Source organism: Giraffa tippelskirchi, chromosome 4, assembly GCF_054371585.1.
Source record: "Giraffa tippelskirchi isolate mGirTip1 chromosome 4, T2T-mGirTip1v1.2.pri, whole genome shotgun sequence".
Classification (NCBI taxonomy): domain Eukaryota; kingdom Metazoa; phylum Chordata; class Mammalia; order Artiodactyla; family Giraffidae; genus Giraffa; species Giraffa tippelskirchi.
In genome coordinates, this window is record NC_137278.1 from 19,804,824 (window position 1) to 19,828,100 (window position 23,277).

The window sequence follows — 23,277 nt, forward strand, 5'->3', positions numbered from 1 at the left end:
TGACTTGTAGCAGAGACTGCTGTGTATGCTTAGCCCACTAGGCTCCTCAGTCCATGGGATTTTCCAGGCAAGAATACTGGAATGGGTGGTCATTTCCTCCTCCAGGGAATCTTCCCGACCCAGGGATTGAACCCTCGCCCCTGCATCACAGGCAGATTCTTTACTAACTGAGCCACCAGGGGAACCCCACAGCAGAGGCTGCTAGTTGTCCCGAAACATACTAGTTAGGATAGGCTTATGTCACAGTAATAAATTATTAATAACTCCAAACAAATTAAAATGATTTGACACATTTCATGCTGCACGCAGACTGTTAGGGCAATTCCATGCAGTCTCAGGGATCCAGGCTGACGGGGACCCCAGCATGTTAGAGCTGCATCACCTACAACGTATGGTTTTTTTCGGTTGCTGGGGCAGGAAGAGCTACGCAGAATGATGTGTGGTCTTTTCACGTCACTGCCTCCTCGTAGCTAACTGGCTAGAATTTTTCAAGTGGTCTTACTAGGAGGTTGTCTTCCTGCCCAGATGGGAGAATCAGATCATGTCTAACCACACCGTGTTATCCATTCTTCTTTCTTCAACAGCAATACAACTCTGTGCTAGCTGGATATGGGGCTGCCACTCCGCCAATGAAGATTCCATTTCTAAATCTAAGGGGCTCACCTGATGTGAGGTGTAGGAAGTGTCCTCAAGGAGAGGTGTAGCCTTCTCTCTTTTCATCCTGCTTGCTGGCTAGTATACAGACACATGCCTGGGGCTCTGCTGGGTTCTGAAGTGACCTTGGGATTGGAGTCCAAGCCTGAAGGAAGAACTACCTGGAAGGAGCCCTGGTCCTTGTCCCCCTGGAGGCCACGCCAACCCTGACCATCTGAAGTGGCAGATGAAGTTGCATCTTTTAAGCCACTATAATTTGGGGGTTGTTTCCTGCTACCTGCAGCTGAATTTAATCCTAACATGGGTTCTTTTCCCAACAAGTAACACCCCCCCCCCCACTTCCACGTTCAGAATTAACTGATAGACATGGAGGTCTGAGAGATGGAGGTCGCAGTGTCTCTATCATTAATAATGCTGATTGGAGACATGGCTTTACATTGGTGGACAAAGGTTGTGGCAATTTCCTAAAATCAGACAACAATGGAGTTGACTCTGGCTTTCATGGATGACTTCTCTGTAGCAGGCAACAATGTTTGCTAACGTTTTACCCACAGTAGTGTCTTTCTGGAGAAGGCAATGGCACCCCACTCCAGTACTCTTGCCTGGAAAATCCCATGGACGGAGGAGCCTGGCAGGCTGCAGTCCATGGGGTGTGAAGAGTCGGACACGACTGAGCGACTTCACTTTCACTTTTCACTTTCATGCGCTGGAGAAGGAAATGGCAACCCACTCCAGTGTTCTTGCCTGGAGAATCCCAGGGATGGGGGAGCCTGGTGGGCTGCCGTCTATGGGGTCGCACAGAGTTGGACACGACTGAAGTGACTTAGGTGTAGCAGTAGCAGAGGGTCTTTCAAAATTGCCATCAAGCTTCTCAAACCCTAGTGCTGCTCTATCAACTAAGTTTACACAATATTCTCAATCCATTGTTGTCATTTCAATTTTCACAGCATCTTCACCCAGATTAGATCCCAACTCAAGAAATCATGTTTTCATCAATAAGAAGCAACTCATCTATCAAACTTATTTTTTTATAACAAATTTAACAATATGAAAAAAACCTGACATACTGTAAGAATTTACCACAATGTGACACACAGACATGAAACGAGCAAATGCTTTTAGGAAAAGTGCTCACGGACTTGCTGGACACAGAGGGGCCAAACCTTCAGTTTATAAAAATCACAGTATCGCAAAGCATAGTAAAATGAGGTATGCCTGCACACAGAGATGGGCAGTGCTGTTCAGGACAGAGTCGGGAAGAAGAGCCTGGAGGCCAGGTTCAACGATGCTTCCTTTAACAGTTGTAAAAAGAGGAGACGAAACACCAGCAACTGGAGTGATGAAAAAGATTCATTTATGTAACATGTCTACAGTTTACAGAGGGCTTTCGTTTACACGATCTCACTTTACCCTCAGAATGATTTGCAAAGTAGAACACTTTGTCACATCTCACAAGGAAGTAACTGCTGCTTAGAAAAATGCTATCACCTGTGGCCATGCTTCCTTTGTGGGTTTCGGGGGCACCACCTTCTTCAGCCATTTTTTCCCTTCTCCTCTCTTTTTTCTCTTGGGAAAGGCTTTTTCTTTGGTGTAAGTGAAAGTGTTAAGTTCCTCAGTCACGTCCAACTCAGCGACCCCATGGAAATCTCCAGGCAAAAAACTGGAATGGGTACCTCCCCTTAAAATAAATGCTAATGGGCTTTTCCTCTTCTCCTGCTGGTACCCTCTCATTAGGCGGCCTCATCCACTCTCATGTTTAGCCATCACACATAACTGACAGCTGCCAAATCTACAACGCAGAGCCTGGAATCCTCCGAGGAGCACTTGACCTATACACACAACTTCTGCCTCGTAGCCAAGGCCTGCAGAGGCAGCCGGTAGGGACTGTGAGGAAGGAAAAGGCTGGTTTCAGCTGAGGGACAGAACTGCAAAAGCCACTGGAGCTCAAAGGTGTGTGAATCCTAAATAATCAGCATGATTTTCTAGCATGTTGATTTTTTATTCCTAAGCGAACTCTTTTTTCTACATGGTCCTAATCTCATGTTGCTTCAATTCTTTCTTTGAAAGCAAGAGAAGTTTAAAATATGAATCTGAATGATATAAGAATCTTGTACGGTATGAGCCAAGTATTATCAGTCTAATTCTACCATTCATTCACTCACTCACTCACTCACCTGTTGAAAGGTATCAAGGGCTTTTCAATTGCCAGGAGTGGCGCAAGGCGCTGGGCTTAACAATGATTAAGACAAAGTCCCTCAAGGAGCTCACAGTCTAATGGTAAACTACTGAGTAAACTGAGGCGCAGAGTGGTAATGACTTACCCGATGAGGTAGAAAGAGCGAGGTGCTCAGGAACGTGGGGCTAGAGCTGGAGAGAGGGCAGGGGCCACTGACTCATCGTCAATACACCCCTCTGGTTGAAGAGCAAGGCCGCATACAGAAACATATTACAAAACCTTGCAAAAAAGGTTAAAATAGTTTTCAACTGTCACCATGACTGAATTCATGTCTTGCAAGGAATTTAGTCATGAGCTGATGGCATTTCTACACTTGTCCCCAAAGCTTGGGGCACGTCACCAGTCTGCTTGGACACAATGACTCCGTAGGGAGCCTGAAGTCCAATTTTAGCACTGGGAAACCATACTGAAATAACTGCATTAAATCCACCAACTTTAACTGCACACACATTTACGGTACTTCTACATGTAGAAGTTAGGGAAAAAAACTCTCCTCTAACCCTCATTTAGAGGATTCTAATAAGTTATAGATACCATAGAAATTAGAGAATATGTCTGTTACTTTCCATATTTACATTATTTTGGCTGTACAAGAGTGAACAGTCTCACTTAGATGTATTTCACAAGTGAAATTTCACATTATACAAATATGTACAAACATCACATCAGGTGCGTGCACACACCCATCTGTGCAGACATGAAGCCGTGTAAGGTGACTTCTTTTGTGACGACGACACATGATCTGCGGCAAAGGGCAGAGTCCCCGAGGAGCTGTCCACCCAGCCCGCTCGTCTGTTTCAGTGACAGTCATGTGACTCAGTTTCTGTAGGCAAGATGACTGCTTCACTGGCAAAAAAGCAGTGAATAATTATAAAAAGAGCTGTTTTCAAATGCAGAAACCATCATTATCCAGGAATCTAAGGAGCAAAGTGCTTGGAGGCACTCCTAGCCTTCTTGTGGCTACTAACAATGAGAAAACGGCAGGGACGATTTATTGCTCTGAGGATCTTCGTTCACACAGGAGTCCAAGAGACTCAATGTATGGACCTTCAAACACCATTAGTTGCTCACTTCAAGTACTTCTTCACTTTGCTGTGGAGGATTTTCTTCTGAAAGATAACAAACATGGGAGAAATCTTCCTAAATGAAGGTCTCAAAGGCAGGCAACTAAGAGAAGAAAAGTGTTTAAGCTAAAATAGGAAGACCTCAGTCAAGAACCATATTCTTACGTGAGTGGCATAAGGCTAATGTTTCCAGTCTCACAAGAATTATAAACCAGGACTCAAGCATGAGCCTGAGGGCCTGGGTCAGAGGATCAGACAGCCTTCTCTACAGAGACCACACTCTGAAACCAACTACAATTCTAACTTTTCACAGATATCAAAATTACATGGGAACAACAGGGTTGTTAGAAACAGTAAGCAACTATAGTAAGAATTACCCAGTAATTTTTAACTCATGTTTTTGTAGCTAGAAGAGTAAAAATACCTGTAAGGCCATAATATTCATTTCATGAATATTATTCATAATATGCATATCCATAATATTCATTTGTAAAACTATATACATTTAAAAAATCATTAGAATCTTAAATTTTTCTAATCACAAAATCGGCCTGTTTACCTTTCTCAGGTTGAGGGTGCGCCGAAGGCTTGCTTTTGCATGAAGACGTCCCTACACGGCCTGATGTTTTATTACTTGAGTGGGAACCCTGCTCCACTTCACATAAATAAACATCAATGGGTCCTTTGGTGCTCCTGATATGTACTGTGATAGAATCCTAGCAAAAGACACAGAAAGCATTAAGATGAATGAGGGGATTCATGAATTACATTTTTTCACTTACTAGAACTGTAAAAGTTTCAAGGGACACTTTTGGAAATTCTCATTCAGGTAGTTTCTTTGCTGTCACATATTTGAGAATATCATGTACTTGCTTAGCCTGAACCACAGGAAGCACACACTAGGAAGCATCATCTCAAAGTCAAAATTTGAGTGCGACTGGAATAAACAAAACGTGTTCCTTAACTGTCTGTAATACACTGTCCAGTAACAGCTAGGGTCTCACATGGACTGTGGTCTTCAGGGGATAAAATGGAAAGTGGGTGAGAGCTGACTCACTGAGGGAGGCTAAGTCCCTTACTGCAATGAAGAGGCCATGACTTCAGCACTGACAGGTCTATCAGGCCATCAGCGCTCCATCTGTCTTAAGAATGGTCTCACTCCTTGGTTCTGATTCCACCCTGACCACGTTATCTACCGACAAGTATCTTTCAACACAAACTTTCCTGCAAGCAGATGACAGTATTTCCATTTACACATTCATTTTACTTTTCATTTTAAATGTTTAATTTAGTGTCCTCCTTTATTCGTGAATCTTTTATGAGTTTGGTTAGTGAGTTAATTCCCCAGAGCCCTGTTTGAACTGGATCTTAACACTGAGGCCAATTCTCGGTGATTCCTCTAAGGGGCCATGAGAGTACAACTAAGAACAGACTCTGAAGCCAAACTGTCTGGGTTTGAATTCTGTTTCTCTCACTTACTGTATGATGGTAAGAAAGTTTATCTTTCTGTGCTTTAGATTTCTCATCTGTAAGAGGGTAATAATCATGACTACTGAGTTTACTGTGTTAATCAAAACACATTAAAATGGGTGAAGTGCCCTGAGCTGTGGATCAGGTATGTAGCTAGCTAGCATGCACACACTGGCTATTAAGTTACTGGGACTGCAACAACGCACAGCCCAAGTAGCTGCCCTGCCTCCCTCTGCTGTTTAGTCACACAGTTGTGTCCAATTCTTTGTGACCCATGGACTGCAGTCCACCAGGCTCCTCCATCCATGCGAGTGTTCCAGGTAAGAACACTGGAGTGGGTTGCCATCTTCTTTTCCAGGAGATCTTCCCAACCCAGGGATTGAGCCCGCATCTCCTGCATTGTAGGCGGATTCTTTACTGCTGAGCCACCAGGGAAGCCCGTTTCCCTTTAAATCTTCTTAAGAACAGGGAGGTGGAGAATTCTTGCTTGCAGAATCCCCATGGACAGATAAGCTTGGCGGGCTTAAGTCCATTAGGTGGCAAAGAGTCAGACGTGACTTGAGCAACTAAGTACACGCGCACACACACACACACAAAAGCAGGGCTACCTACCTCTCTGGGAGCTGGAACATCCAGTCTGGTTTCTGCCGGTGCTTTAACTGCGATTACAATCTGTTCATGAAAGGCTTGGATGCTGTGAATGTCTTGATACGTCACATATGCTAGTGTAAAAATCAGTTAAGGGTCTCTAAGCAGAGGGTGGAGATTAAAAAATTATTTCATATGTAATTCTTATTATTTCATCAACGATCCTTAGTAGTTTATGAAGTGTTTTACAATATAACTCAAAAGAATTCTTTTATACTACTGTGATAGTGATGACACTTTCTGGAAAAAAAATAGTAATAAAGTCTGGGTGTTTAAAACAAAGATAACACACGAAGGTATTCAAACCTCCTTGCACTTTTCCTTATCATTGCTACATCTTATGAGAACCTCTGGGGGAAAAAAAGTGTTTTGATGAGAATCTCCTAAAATATAAGGGAGAAAGAATCTGTTAGCAGTAGAAACAACTTAGAGAACCATTTTTTCAGGACTATCACGTCCTCATGGGAGTGCTCTCATCCCAAACTATTTTCCATTTTGCTACCTGAATTTTTCTCATCTTCTTTTACTGTGTTGCTTGAAATTTTACCAATTACCTGATTTACAGGGTTTCCCCAGCATTTTTTTAACTACACAGACCTTTTTGACTGAGTCCAGTGACAGCATTTACTTTCCTTCTAATAACTGTATTGTGGAAACAGGAGTTTTTGACTGGTGTAGAATTTAAGTAAATCTGAACCTTGGACTAGCTCAGTATCAGTGACATCTCAGAAAGGTGCTGCATGGGGAACACAGCAGCAAAACTGTCTAGGAGACTTGGGAGGAGATCAGAACCAAAGACAGTCTCCCACTCTGGTCCCAGAGACACTGACCTGAAGAGCATGACCATCCAACCGTGTCAGGCTTGGTGGACTGGAAAGGCAGTTTCAGTATCACTTCTATGGCAGTTCATTTACTTCTAAAGGTCTGGTTTTGTATCTTAAACATATTAATTAAATCTCCAAGCTGAGCCTACTATTGAAGGTAATTGCTTTGGGAGAATTTTTTTTTTTAAAGGTACAGATTAAAGGATATCTTTCATTTTCTTTGTCATCTGTTAACTCAAACAACTGCTGAGCACAATCCTTAATTAACTCATCCAGGGCATCTTCCATTGCTGATAAGTCAGACAGCTCCTCCTGCAGCTTCTTCTGTTGGGGCACTGCTCCAAAATTGCTAAGATCAGATCCTCTTTAAAAGAAAAAGATCACCATCAACATCTGGGAGATTACAAATTAATACAAGTTAGATTACTGGAATGTCTCCAGAAGTTTACACCCGGTGTCTCCCACAACAACAGACAACAGGTAACAAACTCCAGTCCTGCTCTCCTGATATTCTAGACAATCATTACTTCTCTTTGGTTTTTGTCCCCATTTCTATTCCCTGACACAGAAACTTTAAAAACAAAACCAACATCATAACCCTCTGAAAATCAGAAGTTCTACGGAAAGCTTACTAAAGTTCAATGAGCAGTGAACTGAATCAGTAGCACCCAGTTTCAGCCCAGCTCTACTTTCCACAGTATGACTTTTGACAAGTTCTTGTCCATTCATGTTTGTTCTCAGTCGTGTCTGACTCTTTTGCGACCCTTTGGACTGTAGCCTGCCAGGCTCCTCTGTCTGTGGGATTTTCCAGGCAAAGATACTGGAGTAGGTTGCTATTTCCTCTTCCAGGGGATCTTCCTGACTCAGAGATCGAACCAGTGTTTCCTGTGTTTTCTGCACTGCAGGTGGATTCTTTACCCACTGAGCCATCGGAGAAGCCCTTTTGACAAGTTAGTCTTTTAACCCTTTAGTTTTTAAACATGAAAAACAGCACATACTGGCCAAATGACAGTTCATCTGCTAAAATTCTGAATCTTTATTTTTCCCTACAGTGCATATTTAATCTGGTTCTACCTGAATATGATGTTTTTTCAAAGATTTATTTTATTACGGTCTGCCCCAATATGACGTGACTTGAACAACTACCGATATTCATTCTTTTCTTCGATCTTTATAGAAAATTAAGAGGGGAGAGGCTGTTACAACTTTACCTTTCACTTGCTAGTTCTCAAATCTGATTCTAATTAGTGATTTAGAACACAATCCAACATTAGCCCCTAAAATGTCAGTTATTATTCAGCAAACATGTTCAAATTAGAATTCAATTTGCATTTCTGTACTACTAAAAAAAAACCTCCTTTATGAACCCCTTTCCTCTAATAGCGAAATTAACTACTGAGAATCACTTAATGATCTTTGCTGGTAGATTTTTCTTTTGCCTGCAAGGTATCTAGGTACTTTTATGCTGGAACTGTTTCCTACTGATTCAAAATACTTGTGTGTTATTAAGTATAACAGCTCCCTCCGTGTGTGTCCCACACTTATCTATATGTAATATCTACATTTATACCATAAGGTCTTCTTTCCCTGAAATCCTTCCTAATCATATGCTAAGTCTTTACCAATTGACTCTGAGACATGCAGCCTCCTGAATTTTTTTTTTTTTTAACATTCAGGGAATTGTGTTTCCAAGCCTGACCTGCACCATACCCACCAGGGGTGGCTGTTAAGAAGGCAGGTATCTGCCTTCTCCCAGAACTGAATTACAGCCCCTTGGGAGGAGGCCTCTCTTGTGTTCACCACACTCCAGTGCAAGAACCACTGTTTTACTGCCTTAACTGATTTCCCCTGGTATCAGAGATCAATTGGAACTGAGGAAATATTTTTTTTTTTTTTAATTTCTACACAATCAGATGCCCACTCACCTTGAAAAGTGAAATTCCTAAAATTATGACTCCACTTAGCTTTTCCATAATACTGGGATGATATTACATGGCTTTAAATTGGTACCAAGTAGGAAAAAAACCAAACAAACAAATACTGATAGTATCTGAAAACCACTGATAGTATCTGATAGTATCTGTTACTAACCACTGATAGTATCGAAAAAGCAAGAGAGTTCCAGAAAAACATCTATTTCTGCTTTATTCACTATGCCAAAGCCTTTGACTGTGTCGATCACAATAAACTGTGGAAAATTCTGAAAGAGATGGGAATACCAGACCACCTGACCTGCCTCTTGAGAAACCTGTATGCAGGTCAGGAAGCAACAGTTAGAACTGGACATGGAACTACAGACGGGTTCCAAATAGGAAAAGGAGTACGTCAAGGCTGTATATTGTTACCCTGCTTATTTAACTTATATGCAGAGTACATCATGAGAAATGCTGGGCTGGAGGAAGCACAAGCTGGAATCAAGATTGCCAGGAGAAATATCAATAACCTCAGATATGCAGATGACACCACCCTTATAGCAGAAAGTGAAGAACAAAAGAGCCTCTTGAAAGTGAAAGAGGAGAGTGAAAAAGTTGGCTTAAAGCTCAACATTCAGAAAACTAAGATCATGGCACCCGGCCCCATCACTTCATGGCAAACAGAAGGGGAAACAGTGGAAACAGTGGCTGACTTTATTTTTCTGGGCTCCAAAATCACTGCAGATGGTGACTGCAGCCATGAAATTAAAAGACGCTTACTCCTTGGAAGGAAAGTTATGACCAACCTAGAGAGCATATTAAAAAGCAGAGACATCACTTTGTTAACAAAGGTCCGTCTAGTCAAGGTTATGGTTTTTCCAGTGGTCATGTATAGATGTGAGAGTTGTACTATACAGAAAGCTGAGTGCAAAAGAATTGATGCTTTTGAACTGTGGTGTTGGAGAAGACTCTTAAGAGTCCCTTGGACTGCAAGGAGATCTAACCAGTCCATCCTAAAGGAGATCAGTCCTGGGTGTTCACTGGAAGGACTGACGTTGAAGCTGAAACTCCAATACTTTGGCCACCTGATGTGAAGAGCTGACTCACTGGAAAAGACCCTGATGCTGGGAAAGATTGAGGGCAGGAGGAAAAGGGGATGACAGAGGATGAGATGGTTGGATGGCATCACCAACTCAATGGACATGGATGTGGGTAAGCTCTGGGAGTTGGTGATGGACAGGGAGGCCTGGTGTGCTGCAGTTCATGGGGTCGCAAAGGGTTGGACATGACTGAGCGACTGGACTGAACTGAACTGATAGTATCTAGTTTGTTTTAAGCACAGTATTGTCACTTATTGAGGAGGCAAAAAAAAACATTAAAAGTTTGAAAACAACTCACATCCATCGAATATGGTTCTTAGACTTCTTTTCAACCAGGTCAATTCCATCTAAGACGTTGGTGATGTCATACACTCTTCGTTTTCGTACTCCCAGTTTCGTTGCAACCTTGTTTAAGTCAAGAATGCCCCCAGGAGCAGATCTGACAAGATCCATAAATTTTCGAGTTAAATAAACCAGTGATACATCAAAACGAGGCCTCTTCACTTTCAGTGCTTCTGGGAAACAAAACACAATTCGTAAATTTTAAATAGCATTTCTTTCTCAATTCATTAAAAAGACCCTTTATTTCTTCTTGATCAATAACCACAGACACCTACAGATATTCTACCCACTGACTAAATCATAGCTAATTTTTACAAAATCGACTTCTCAAAGTGGATGAAAACTTATTAGCCTATTCCAGGTAAACAAAGGCTTTAGACTAAAAGGAGTATTTGAAATATGCAACCAGTTTCCACTGAGTATGTGAATCTGAATGGCATCATATCGGACATAAATGGTGAGCCTGCATCTGTATCCATACCACTCTCAGGAATAGGATTAGAAATGATGTTTAGAATAAAATTTCTCATTGGTCCTCAAGTCAAGAAATTCTTCATGAAACAAAGTCAGAGATTTAGCTTTAAAAAAATGTTTAAAATGTCCCTATACGTGTCATAGTGTAAATTAGCCTGATGAAATCTGGAAAGGGCTCAAATCAGTCTTCTGATTAGCATGGTTAGGATACACCTTGAGGGAAAGTGGCGTGACTATTTTTTAAAATATTCATTATCCTATATTAACAGATAAGCAAATGAATAGGGAAAAATCTCTTTAATTCCCTCATTTACTCATTACTATGGTTTTCCAGATACCCCGACACTACGCACACTCTTTCACATGCCTACGTCAATATGTAAATATATATAGTTTTAAAAAACAAGAATAGAAACATACCACTTTTTAACATACTGTTTTTTAATTCAGTATTATGAAACATCCTTATGTGTCAACAAATTTATTTCAACTTTATTCTTTACAGCTGAATATTTAACTGCATGGAATATTTGCTCAACTCGGCCCAATGCTGGAAATTCAAATTATCTCTATTTTTACTATTTTGCACAATACTTCAATGAATCTCCTAGAAGCTAAATCTTTGCATGCATCTTTGTTTCCTTTAGATAAGTTTCAAGACGTGGAATTGTTGAGTAAAAGCGTATTTTTAAATGCTGCCAAACCTGCTATTCAGCATGTGGGTTCTATCAGTTTTACAAAGTTTATAAAGGCCTCCTCTCTTGCCCTTGCCAAAATTGAATATTATCATTCTTTCCATCTTTCCCAGTTTGATACTAAAATAATAGTTCTTATGGTTTAGTGCGCAGAGGAAATAAATTCTACAAGTAATTTAGCTGTCCTCCTGGTGTGGAGTATGTGATTTCCTATTTCATAGCACACCACAGAATGCTTCAAAGGAAACAGTCATCCTATCTTCAATCAGAAATGTTCTTCTCCAGAACCTCTATGATATTACATTCAACTTAAAGACCACTGGTGGTTACTCCAAGAAACAAAAGGACATATTTTATAATGTAAATGTCTTTTATGTGGAGACCAATCCTATACTTAAAGATTAAACAGGATTAAATAGGAATTAAATTTTTTTAAAGTAGAAGACAGTCACCATTCTATAAAACCTTGCAAGATTACAAATGAGAAATTCTGACTTTAAAAACATTTACATCTGACTCTTGACCAAGGCAAGAGTTAATCTGCGTATAATTTACTATATAATTTGAATCCTATCTGCGGATTCAATCAACCTGTCCGTTTGGCCAAGTGAAATCACCATCATGTTTTTGTGTTAGAGAGACCCCATGGGCAGCAGGGAGGGCGTGGCAGAGACGACCGGCGTGGGTAGCTGTGCCAGAGTGGCCTGTACAGGAAGCAGAACCTGACCCAGGGTAAGACTGTAGGCTCAAGTCTGAGCAGGGGAATGAATCCTGACTGGACAAGTTACTTAATCCCTCTGGGCTTCCATTTACTCGTCTACCGAATACCAATAATAATCCAAACCTTTGAAAGGTTGCTGTGATAATCCATGCAAAGAGCTGAATGCAGGCCAGGCACTGCATGAGCTCAATACAAGTGAGACATGAGTGTAAATGAAGGCATGGGGCAGACAAAGGGAACGTTTCCAGAGGAAAACTGGGGGCCAGATATGGGTGGGACTGTGGGGGGTGCCGAGGAGAAATGAAGGCTGATGTTAAGATTCATATTGGGTGTCTAGGTACCATCTATCCCCCGAGATTAGGACAGGAGTAGATAGAAAGAGCACAAGGAACCACAGGAAACCAGGAGGGCAAAGACTGTCCTCACGTTTGTTGCCAAACCACCTTCAACTCCACTGATGACGACAACTGCTCTCATAGAACTCCAGGAAATATCCCTAAACACGGACCATTTAGGGAAAAAAAGACATTTCCAAAGCAATGGAAAATAAACTGACATTTGTGCATACTGACAGCCCACAACCTCAGGAGCTTTTGCTGAAATTCCAAGCTTGACATTTCAGTCTACAAATAGTACATTTTATTTAAGTTACTCATCAACTCAGGTACCTTTAAAATAAATCACTGAAATCATAAGAAGGTCAAATGGCAAAACCTAAAACCTATTCAGAAATCAACTTACTTCTCATGGACACATATTGTACATTATCTTCTAAATTAATCCTTATTTTTGATGGCTGGAAAAGAGAAGATACAGAAATTTAACTTAGTAATTTAAATACAAACAAATGAATAGCAAAAAAACAACAACAACAATGCAAATGAACAACATATTACTGGATAATACAAAGGTTTGTCTTTTTTTTCACCCTGGGAAATAATTACAGTGTGAGGAAACCAGTCCTTCTCCTAAACTACATTTATGCTAACTGTCATCACATCTGACAGTGTTTACACACTTGCGTTTCTGAAACTGCACAGGCCTCCATAGGTACAGAAAGTGGAAGTGAAAGTAGCTCAGTTGTATCTCTTTGTGACTCCATGGACTATACAGTCCATGGAATTCTCCAGGCCAGAATACTGGAGTGGGTAGTTATTCCCTTCTCCACGGGATGTTCCCAACCCAGGGATCGAACTCAGGTCCTGCTCATTGCAGGCGGATTCTTTACCAGCTATACCACAAGGGAAGTCCATAGCTACGGAAGCAGTAGTTAGAGAGATGGGGTAGGGGGAGAAAGGAAGGATGGTGGCAGTGGAGGAGCATGAATATTGGAATTTATTACTACATCGACATTAATTTATCGACTGTATCAGGTACTGGGGATAAAGGGGAATTCAGAGGTGATCAGGATCTGTCTCTGACTCTGGACAGTGCGGGAGAGATCTACACCCAAACTAACAAATGCTCACCCTTTGCTAACTCAGTGTTAAGTGGCTCCAGAGAAATGAGCTCACAAATTTTCATTTTCACAAGCAGCCATGCAGTCCCACGATAATGTAAAAACAGCATTTCTAATCATGGAAAATAATGCATGCAACGTAACTGGAAACTTTGGTGTTACATTAATAAAACACTTCTTGTAAATCCCTGAGGCAACCAGGAAATTAGTATACCAGCAGCTCCACTGCCAATGCTCATCATTTCACTAGCTACTTGAAGGCTATGAAGGCTTACATAACCTTGTTGTAACATATGCAGTACATTTAAAAATTGTTTTTTGCAAAACATATATAAATCCTAACCATGAGGCTAATAAAGAGAAACCCATATTAGTCTTCTGCTTAGAACAAAGTGTAATGATGTCACGTGTCTCCAGACACGCTGTGGGCGGGTTTAGCTTCTGTTTAAGTGAAAAAACTGCCCTCAATGGGGCCGCAGCAAAACTGGGAAAAGAGGATTTCATGAGGAGCTCTAAGAGAAGAGTCACCAGAACTCTGGGGTGCACCCAGCAATTCTCAGGAAAGGGACCCCCAGCCAAGCCTTGGAAGACAAGCCAGATTTTGCAGGAACGTGTGGGAGGTTGCGGAGAGAGGATAAATAATTCTTGGTGCAGGAAGTGACATGAATAAAGGTATGGAAATACAAACCACCTTTCGCAAGGCTGCCTGGCTGGCCAGTGTGAAAATGACTTGTCACTGAGGCTGGAAGGGCCTGCCAGCACCATGCTCGACACAGAGGACTGTGAAAGTCATGCCCTGGAGTTTGGCCTTTAGGTTGTAATCAGTGCAGAAATGCCAGATTTCTGAACAAGACACGACATCCTTGGGCTCATGGTTCAGAGATCTAAGTATGGTGGCAATATGGCAAAAAGACTGAGGAATGGGGAAGCCTGGAGGCGAGGTGAGCAGCTAAGCAGCTCTCTCCTTGCTGGTGTTACTATACAAGCCTTGGCACAATGGTTCCCTTATCACTCATGACAAGATGATGGCATCTGTCAGCAAGCTAACTTGATATGGAATAACTCCCCTGAAGCAGAATTCCACTGTAAAATTAATTTAGTTGTTGGAATTTAAACACCTGCAGGTACACCTGCTAGGTGCAAAACCAGAGTGGGAAGAGCCTGTCCTGGGGCAGGGACTCTGCCTGGCTGGCTCTCAGTGCAGTGCTGACAACAGGGACACGCTGAAAGAAAGTGAAGTTGCTCAGTCGTGTCCAACTCTTTGCAACCCTATGGACTGTAGCCCACCGGCTCCTCTGTCCCTGGTGATTCTCCAGGCAAGAATACTGAAGTGGGTTGACATTTCCTTCTCCAGGGGATCTTCCAGACCCAGGGATCGAACCCGGGTCTCCTACATTGCAGGCAGACTCTTTACCCTCTGAGCCACCAGGGACACGTTGAAGGGCAGTCCTATTGAAACCAAACTTCAGACCAGGGTGACCAACTGTCACTGCTATTTTTACATTCATCCCTTCTGCTAAAAGAGTATGAGACAGAGTTGAACTACTAATGCAAGATTCTTAAAAGAAAAAAAGCCATCCTCATCACAGGGACCTGAAACACCCATCAACAAACACCCTAAGTTGCTACACTACTTCAATCACTATAGCGTCACAATCAACCCTGAGAATGCACGTGGATGGGATTAACAAGAGCAGCAGCCCTAGGGGTCGTGCTGCAGACAAGACTTCTGCTCTCAGTTTAGAGGGGCAGGGCCCAGGCCCCCACTCGGACTACCTCCTTATCTGCTCTCCGCATGTGCTCCAAAGGCACCTTCCCTGCTCCAGACCCCTCCCTCTGGTCTCCTTATCTAGAAGGCTGCTATTCAAGACTTGGCACGGGGATGGAGGTACCTCAGTTAGTAACATGAGAACGTATGACTTTTTTCCCCTCACATTCTTTGCTATAAACTACATATTGGCTATATTGAGATCTGTGGGGAAACAACACCCATTCGTTCTGGCTCCCCCACCACTACCCGAACAAAAAACCCTATCTCTTTATTTTGGAGGACTCACGATAGCATCACAGCCTCTCAGGGGCAGATCTCCCAAGTAAAGATCGTGTAAATCCTACAGATCTACAATTCGGGAGATTTCCAACGTGTCAACAGTAATGATACATTCATCTCATTTATACTCAATAGTTCTTGGCTTAAGATGGGCTTCAGGACCACCAGGACTTCTCAGGTACAGGGAGAATCTTCCCTCATCTGTAACACAGTGTAGGGACAGACCTCTATTAAAGCCCACTTTCTAAGCTATTGTGAAGATCAAATGACCAATTCTGTAAACTGTAAAAATCCCAAGAAAGCATTAGAGACTATTATCGTTGTCCTGTTTGAACCAGAACAGTTCTTGGCACATTCAGGCACTTGGTAAACATTTGTTAAACTAATGAATGGGAAGAGTGAAATAGGATCTTGTCACAGATGACATCAACTTATAAACAACAAAGTGTATTTACAGACACAGGGACACCAGGAAAAGATGCCCTCTTGGATACCCCACCCATAAGGATCACTGAGACGAGGAAGCTTCATGTTCTGTTTTCTAATACAAATTTATCATCTGGGGAGACTCAGTCTGACAATCCTGATGAGTCTTTCCAGCTATGCTAACGCTGGTGAACTACATTTGACAGACAGGTGAGGAGCTTTTCCTTGTCTCACAGGCCTAAAGATCTGGAGGAACTATATTTGAGGCTGTACTTAACGAGCTACACTGAAGGAGCCTGAATTCTTACCTTATTCTGAGTATAAAATCTGGTATTTTGAGGCTCAAATTATCCCAGATTTGGCCAATGGGAACCTTTTCAAACCGGCTCCTGCACAGGACACATCTTTTACCTTCTCAGCGTCTCGAGGATGGCAGTCCTCAGAGGAACATCCTCAAACTTCTATGGCACTAGATGCTGCTGATTCTAGTGCTGACAACCCACCCCTGGGGACACTGCCAATATTTCTGTTCCTTCAAGGAAGTCTCCCTGAGAGGCTATCCTCAGGCATTTCCGAGGACCTGCCCACAGACAGCCTGCTCTGCTCAGCCGCGTCTGACTCTCTGTGAACCCCCAGACTGTAGCCTGCGTGTCTCTGTCCATGGGATTTCCCAGGCAAGAATACTGGAGTGGGTTGCCATTTCCTCCTCCAGGAGATCTTCCTGACTCAGGGATCCAGCCCGCGTCTCCTGCATTGGCAGGAGGATTCCTTACTGCTGAGTCAGCAGGGGAACCCAAAGGAGAGCCTGGTAGCAGCCAAAGACTGGGCTTCCTAAAAAAGCTTGCAGTTCAAACACTCCAACTGCTCTCTTCACTTGTTCGGGTCTATTACTCTGCTTTCATCTTGGCAGAGCCTCCACCTGAAACCACTGAGGCTGTCAAATACTCAAACTGCTCCTCCCACTTGTGGTCTATTAGTCTGTCTCCATCCTGAAAGCACCGAGGCCACGCTCAGCGCACACAGCTCTCTAGAAACCAGTAGCTCCTGGTGGGCAGGACAGCACATTCCAAGTCATTTCACTGATGCTCTAAGTTCCCACATTTCAAAATCTACACTTTGCAGTTTGAGATCTCGAAGGAGAAAGAAGTAAAAGGTGAGTTTTAGGGGCTAAAATCTTAAAACACTGCTTCCAAGTTGGTTAAAAATATCTCTATACAGAGATGCTTGCTTGTCCCAAAACAGCCTGTTTGGGAGAGTAATATCCCTTTAAGAGCTCTGCAGACACATACCTTTTTCCAGGGGTCTGCTTTCTAGTCACACATGCAACAAGTTTTCCTTATTTTTCAATGTGCAGACTAAATTCTATCTCTAATCATGTTCTGCCTTCGTAAAATTCCAGTTTTCAAGCCATTTACCCCTTGGGAACATCAAACACTCAGCTGTACACATAACTTTTTCTGCATAGCATTTAATAATACATAATCTACTAAATACTTCTAGTCATTACCCAATTTTTCTAAAAAATGCTGAAAGAGGTGTTGAAATCACCATTTCACAGCCAGGAAAATAAACATTCATACATTCAAACATTTAGAGAGTACCTACTTCATTCACTTAACAGCTATTTACCAAAATAGCTTTTTCGTTTTTGCAAGAAGCCCCAGATATGCTGGGGATGTACCAATGAAAGGCCAGAGCTGCTGCCCAGGGCCTTAAGTGCCCCCATGCTGAGGAAGGGGTACGCAGGAGGCTCACAGGAGTGCCCAGCCCAGCCTGGAGGCTGGGTCAGCAAGGCTGCCCACAAATGATCTATAATGGGAACCACGGGAGGTAAAGTGAAAGGGAAAGTGTACTCTAAAGAAAAAAATTTTTAAAGGGGGAAGTGCAGATATACAGAAGTCCAGAAGAATACAGACATATGGAAAATTCAGCAACCATAAGCAGTTCAGCAAAGATAAACACAGGAGTCTGATGACATTAAGAAGTTTCTCGTCTATGATGAGAGCAGCTGGGAACCATGATAGATTCTTTAAGCCAAATGACTTCATCAGAAATACACTTTAAAAAGATCATTATGGTTAGTTACTACGTGGCGAATATATAGAAAAATCAGGGGCAAGGTGAGAAGCAGGAAAACTGGTTGAGAAGATAGCAATCCGAAAGGCAGATGACGGCTAGAAGTGGCAAGTACTGGTGACTAATTTCTATTAGATAGGATGGAGGGGGTCCATTTGGAAAAGGTAAAGATAATGCGTAGGATACCAGCTAGGGCAATATGGAGGGTGTGGTACCATTTGTTGCAATATGAGATTAAGAGTTGTTGCTTAAGCAAGATAATGAATTCCACTTCAGGTATATGAGTCTGAAATCTAGGTAGAGGTGTGTAGTAGACACTTGGAAAGCTCTGAGTCCAATTTACAGATTTGGGAGTCATGACATGGTAACCGAAACTATCAGAGTGGATTGTTGTTGTTTAGTTGCTAAGTTGTGTCCCATTCTTTTATGATCCCATGGATTGTAGCCTGCCAGGCTCCTCTGCCCATGGGATCTCCCAGGCAAGAATACTGGAGTAGGTTGCCGTTTCCTTCTCCAGGGGATCTTCCCTACCCAGGGGAATGAATCCGTGTCTCCTGCACTAGCAGGCAGATTCTTCACCACTGAGCCATCAGAGAAGCCCTACCAGAGTGGATAAGACTATCTGAAACTTCAAGGGATATGTTTATCTTCTGACATTAAATGCAAAATAAAGTGTTTTTTCCATAGTAAGAGTTCAGAGCTTTTATCAAATTCTAAAATAAGAAGAAGAAAGTCTATGACAAACCTAGACAGCATATTAAAAAGCAGAGACATTACTTTGCCGACAAAGGCCTGTCTAGTCAAAGGTATGGTTTTTCCAGTAGTCATGTATGGATGTGAGAGTTGGACCAGAAAGAAAGCTGAGCACTGAAGAATTGATGCATTTGAACTGTGGTGTTGGAGAAGACTCTTGAGAGTCCCTTGGACTGCAAGGAGATCCAACCAGTAAATCCTAAAGAAAATCAGTCCTGAACATTCATTGGAAGGGCTGAAGATGAAACTGAAGTGCCAATACTTTGGCTACCTGATGCAAAGAACTGACTCAGTGGAAAAGATCCTGAGGCTGGGATAGACTGAAGTCAGGAGGAGAAGGGGACGGCAGAGGATGAGATGGTTGGATGGTATCACCGACTCAATGGACGTTGAGTTTGAGGAAGCTCCAGGAGTTGGTGATGGACAGAGAAGCCTGGTGTGCTGCAGTCCATGGGTGGCAGAGAGTCAGACATGACTGAGCTGAACTGAAAAGAATACGACCACCTGTACAAATAGTAACAGAAGTCACAAGAGTGCTGAATGACACCCCATATGAAGAAACTGTGGAGAAGGCTGAAGAGCCGAATAAGACCAACATAGAAGGGATGGGAAAAGGAAGAGGAGTTTACAAAAGAGAACACGAGAGGCCAGCGAGGCAGATGGAGTGCTGAGATGTGTCCAACGAGACATCAATGGTGAGTTTCTAACAGAGTGAGTGGTCCATCGTGTTAAAACCACATCCGTTGGACCTGACAAGGTTGCTGGCGACCTTGGTTAGGACAGTCCTAGAGTCGTGCTTAGGGCTGAGGTCCTCCAGCAGCAGGTCAAGGTGGTAATGAGATGTGAGCAAGAAGATCCAGAGTGCAGATAACTTTTTCAAAGAGTCTAGCTGTGAAGGGGAAGTGATATAGTAGGTGGAAAGGCATAAGGGATTAAAGGAGGGATCTCTCAAAATCGAAATGGATTTAGGACATGGTTGGGTCGGGAAGATCCAATAGAGAAAAGATAGGCTACCCACTCCAGTATTCTTGGGCTTCCTTTGTGGCTCAGCTGGTAAAGAATCTGCCTGCAATGCGCGAGACCTGGGTTTGGTCCCTGGTTTGGGAAGATCCCCAGGAGAAGGGAACGGCTACCCACTCCAGTATTCTGACTTGGAGAATTTCGTGGTCTGTATAGCCCATGGGATCGCATTAGCGACTTTTCACTTCACTTTAAGTAGTTGAGAATTTACCATCCGGAGTCGGACACTGGGAGGTTCAACCCAGGCTTTTCTACTTACTAACCACAGAAAAACCACTTAACATCTCCAAGTCTATCTTGGCAACTGTCAAACAAGAATAATCCCTTAGGACTGCTGTGCAGAATTAAATCAGATGGCGCTCATCAACTATTTTGGAGCACTGAGTCCTGGTGTCTGGATAATCTGACTTCAGGAAATGTTTATTTACTAGTAATGGGAAGAAACCAGCAGAGAGGTCGAGAATGCCGGGAGAAATGGGAACTGACGGGTTCCTTCCACGGCAAAGTCCTGATAATCCAGGAGAATACACTGCATGCAGTCCAGAGCAACAGAAGAACTGAACGTTTCGCAGGGAGTCTTAATCTCCCTTGCGTTTTCGCTGTCAAACAGGATGGAAGACGACAACGTGCTGAATGGGGGGAGCTGTGGGGTGGGACGTGTGAGGTGTGGACACGGTTTTAAGCGACTGCAGCTAAGTAGGAGCATGGGAGAGGAGGCTGCAGAGAACACGAAAAAGAGAGCTTGCAGAAACCCACTGAGATAAAGGTGGGAGAGCATGCCAGTGTCAGGCAAAGCTGTGCAATCTTCTCCAACACTGCTCCGTGGCCCTAAGGAGAGATCGAGGAGGCTGACAACGTTATTTTGGAGCACGTGGAAAGGATAAGGCAGAGGGTTTCAGCGGACGACGACGGCTCTGGTTCAGAGGACGTGACAGGCAGTGCGAGAACCAGGGAGCACGAGGGAGCAGCCCCGGGGCCACCCTGGGGCCCGGGGACCCCCCACAGGCAAGCCGTTCCCCGCCCCCCACCCCGGGGGGGCTTACCAGCAGGCCCTCCACGTTGATGGGGTCGCGGCAGCGGCGGCGCACCGTCTCCTCCGCCGGGTCCACGAGCAGGCTGGGCAGCTTCCGCGCCGGCCGCTGCTGACTCATGCTGCCCGGCCAGTCGCTCCTCGCCTCGCACCCCCGAGAGCTCTCCCGCCTTCTCCCGCTCCGCTCGGGCGCCGCCCCCCACACACAACAGGCCGGGTCCCAGGGGGGTAAGGGGGCGGGAGGGGAGAAGGGTGCGTCGTCAAGCACGAACCGGGCCCCTGGCCGGCCCAGAGGCGCCGCCTGACTAGACTGGCTGGCGGACCGGACGCGATACCGGGAGGTGGGACGCGGGCGGGATAAAGAACACCGTGACCCGCGCACCTCAGGACGCCAGACCCGCCATCTTCCCGCATGCGCAGTGCGCCGCCGCCCCCAGTGCGCACGCGCACCGCCGCCGGCGCCGCCGCCGCCGCCCGAGCGCTCCCCACGCGCCGCGCGCGGCCCCCGGCCGGGCGGGACGAGGGGGAGCCCGGGAAATCCCGGAGGGCGGAGTCCGCGGAGAGGACGGCACCGCGAGAGGAAGACGCGGCGCGGGAGGGCGAGACGGAGGGGTCGGGGCGGGAGGGACCCAGGCCAATGGGACAGCTCGCTCGTGCCCCTCGGAGTTCCTGACACTAACCACACTAATAACTGAACGTTCTCAGCGCGCAGGGAGTTAATTTACATCTCAGGCACTTGCCCACTGGTGATGCTTATTCGTCAGTGTTGGTCACCGAACCGTCGTAGAATTATTTATTGATGTGCATCTTTTTTTTCCCTTCTCTTTCTTCCTTCCAAATGAAAATTTGAGAAATAAATGATTGATTCCCTATGGTGTCGGAGATCGTAGTGGGCACAGGAGTTGCTCCTTTGAATTTGATACAATCTCCAATTCCAGTGGAGGAGAGAGATAAAGGAAATGTTTAACGCTGGAAGAATTGATGCTTTTGAACTGTGGTGTTGGAGAAGACTCTTGAGAGTCCCTTGGACTACAAAGAGATCCAACGAGTCCATCCTAAAGGAAATCAGTCCTGAATATTCATTGGAAGGACTGATGCTGAAGCTGAAATTCCAATACTTTGGCCACCTGATTCGAAGAACCGACTCACTGGAAAAGACCCAGATGCTGGAAAAGATTGAAGGCAGGAGGAGAAGGGGACGACAGAGGATGAGTTGGTTGGATGGCATCACCGACTCAATGGACATGAGTTTGAGTAAACTCCGGGAGTTGGTGATGGACAGGGAGGCCTGGCATGCTGCAGTCCATGGGGTCGCAAAGAGTGGACAGGACTGAGCGACTGGACTGAACTGAAAGCTGGAGCCACTTTGCTCTATAGCAGTAAATACAACGTTGCTTCCCAGGTGGCGCTAGTAGTAAAGATCCCGCCTGAGGAGGCAGGAGACTCAGGTTTAATCCCTGGGTCGGGGAGATCCCCTGGAGGAGGGCATGCAACCCACTCCAGTATTCTTGCTTGGAGAATCCCATAGTCAAAGGAGCCTGGTGGGCTACAGTCCATAGGATCATAAAGAGTCAGAGATGATTGAAGTGACTTAGCATACATGCATGTAAATTAACTCAACTTCCATTACAAAAAGAAAAGAAAGTGTTTCAATAGGAAAACTTACACGTGCCACAAATCCAGGAAGCAGGTAATAAAAGGTGGAGTTAAAATGCCTATGTAAATAAATAATAAAGCTGGAGCCAGACGATGTGTTTCTGATCCTGGCTGCCGGTGCTTAGAAGTTGACAAAACGTGAAGCAAGCTGTTTAACCAGTCCCTGCCTCATTTTCCTTATTTGTTGAATGGGGTTAATGACTACTTACCTCCTAAGATTGTTGTGAGGATTAGATGAATTAATGAATGTAGCCTACTTAGAACTGGGAATAGCTAGGATTTGATACAAAAAGGCATTTATTGTTGTTGTGTAGTGGCCAAGTTGTGTCTGACTCTTTGGCAATGCCTTGGACTGTAGACCATCAGGCTCCTCTGTCCATGGGATTCTCTAGGTAAGAATACTGGAGTGGGTTGCCATTTCCTTCTGCAGGGGATCTTCCTGACCCAGGGATCAAACCTGAGTCTCCTGCATTGGCAGGCAGATCCTTTACCATCTGAGCCAAAGGCAGCCTAAGGTGGGGCAGGAAGGCTTCCAGAGGAAGGTGGTTTCCCGATAGACTTAAGAAATTTCTTGAGAGCGGAGATATTCTTCAATCTTTGTATCTCTGGCATCTAGCACAGTTCCTGGCAAATAGTAAGTGCCCCGTAAGTGTTTGCTAGATGAAT

General features: G+C 44.1%; 1 protein-coding gene across 4 annotated transcripts; it reads right to left on the bottom strand.

Annotated features, from left to right (window-relative positions):
• Positions 1-1,986: 1,986 nt before the first annotated feature.
• Positions 1,987-21,376, bottom strand: E2F6 (E2F transcription factor 6). Of its 4 annotated transcripts, none has more exons than XM_081596544.1 (7): positions 20,969-21,376; positions 12,883-12,937; positions 10,208-10,421; positions 7,105-7,260; positions 6,037-6,151; positions 4,514-4,670; positions 1,987-3,999 (listed from the first exon to the last, which is right to left on the bottom strand). In XM_081596544.1, exons 1-7 carry the CDS (start codon positions 21,074-21,076, stop codon positions 3,950-3,952), a joined length of 855 nt encoding a protein of 284 aa, XP_081452670.1. In that variant the 5' UTR covers positions 21,077-21,376; the 3' UTR covers positions 1,987-3,949. The 4 variants fall into 4 exon arrangements, with proteins under 4 accessions (XP_081452670.1, XP_081452667.1, XP_081452668.1 ...); XM_081596541.1 differs by having other exon boundaries at positions 6,037-6,146; positions 7,091-7,260; XM_081596542.1 differs by having other exon boundaries at positions 10,208-10,424.
• Between the last annotated feature and the right edge of the window lie 1,901 nt (positions 21,377-23,277).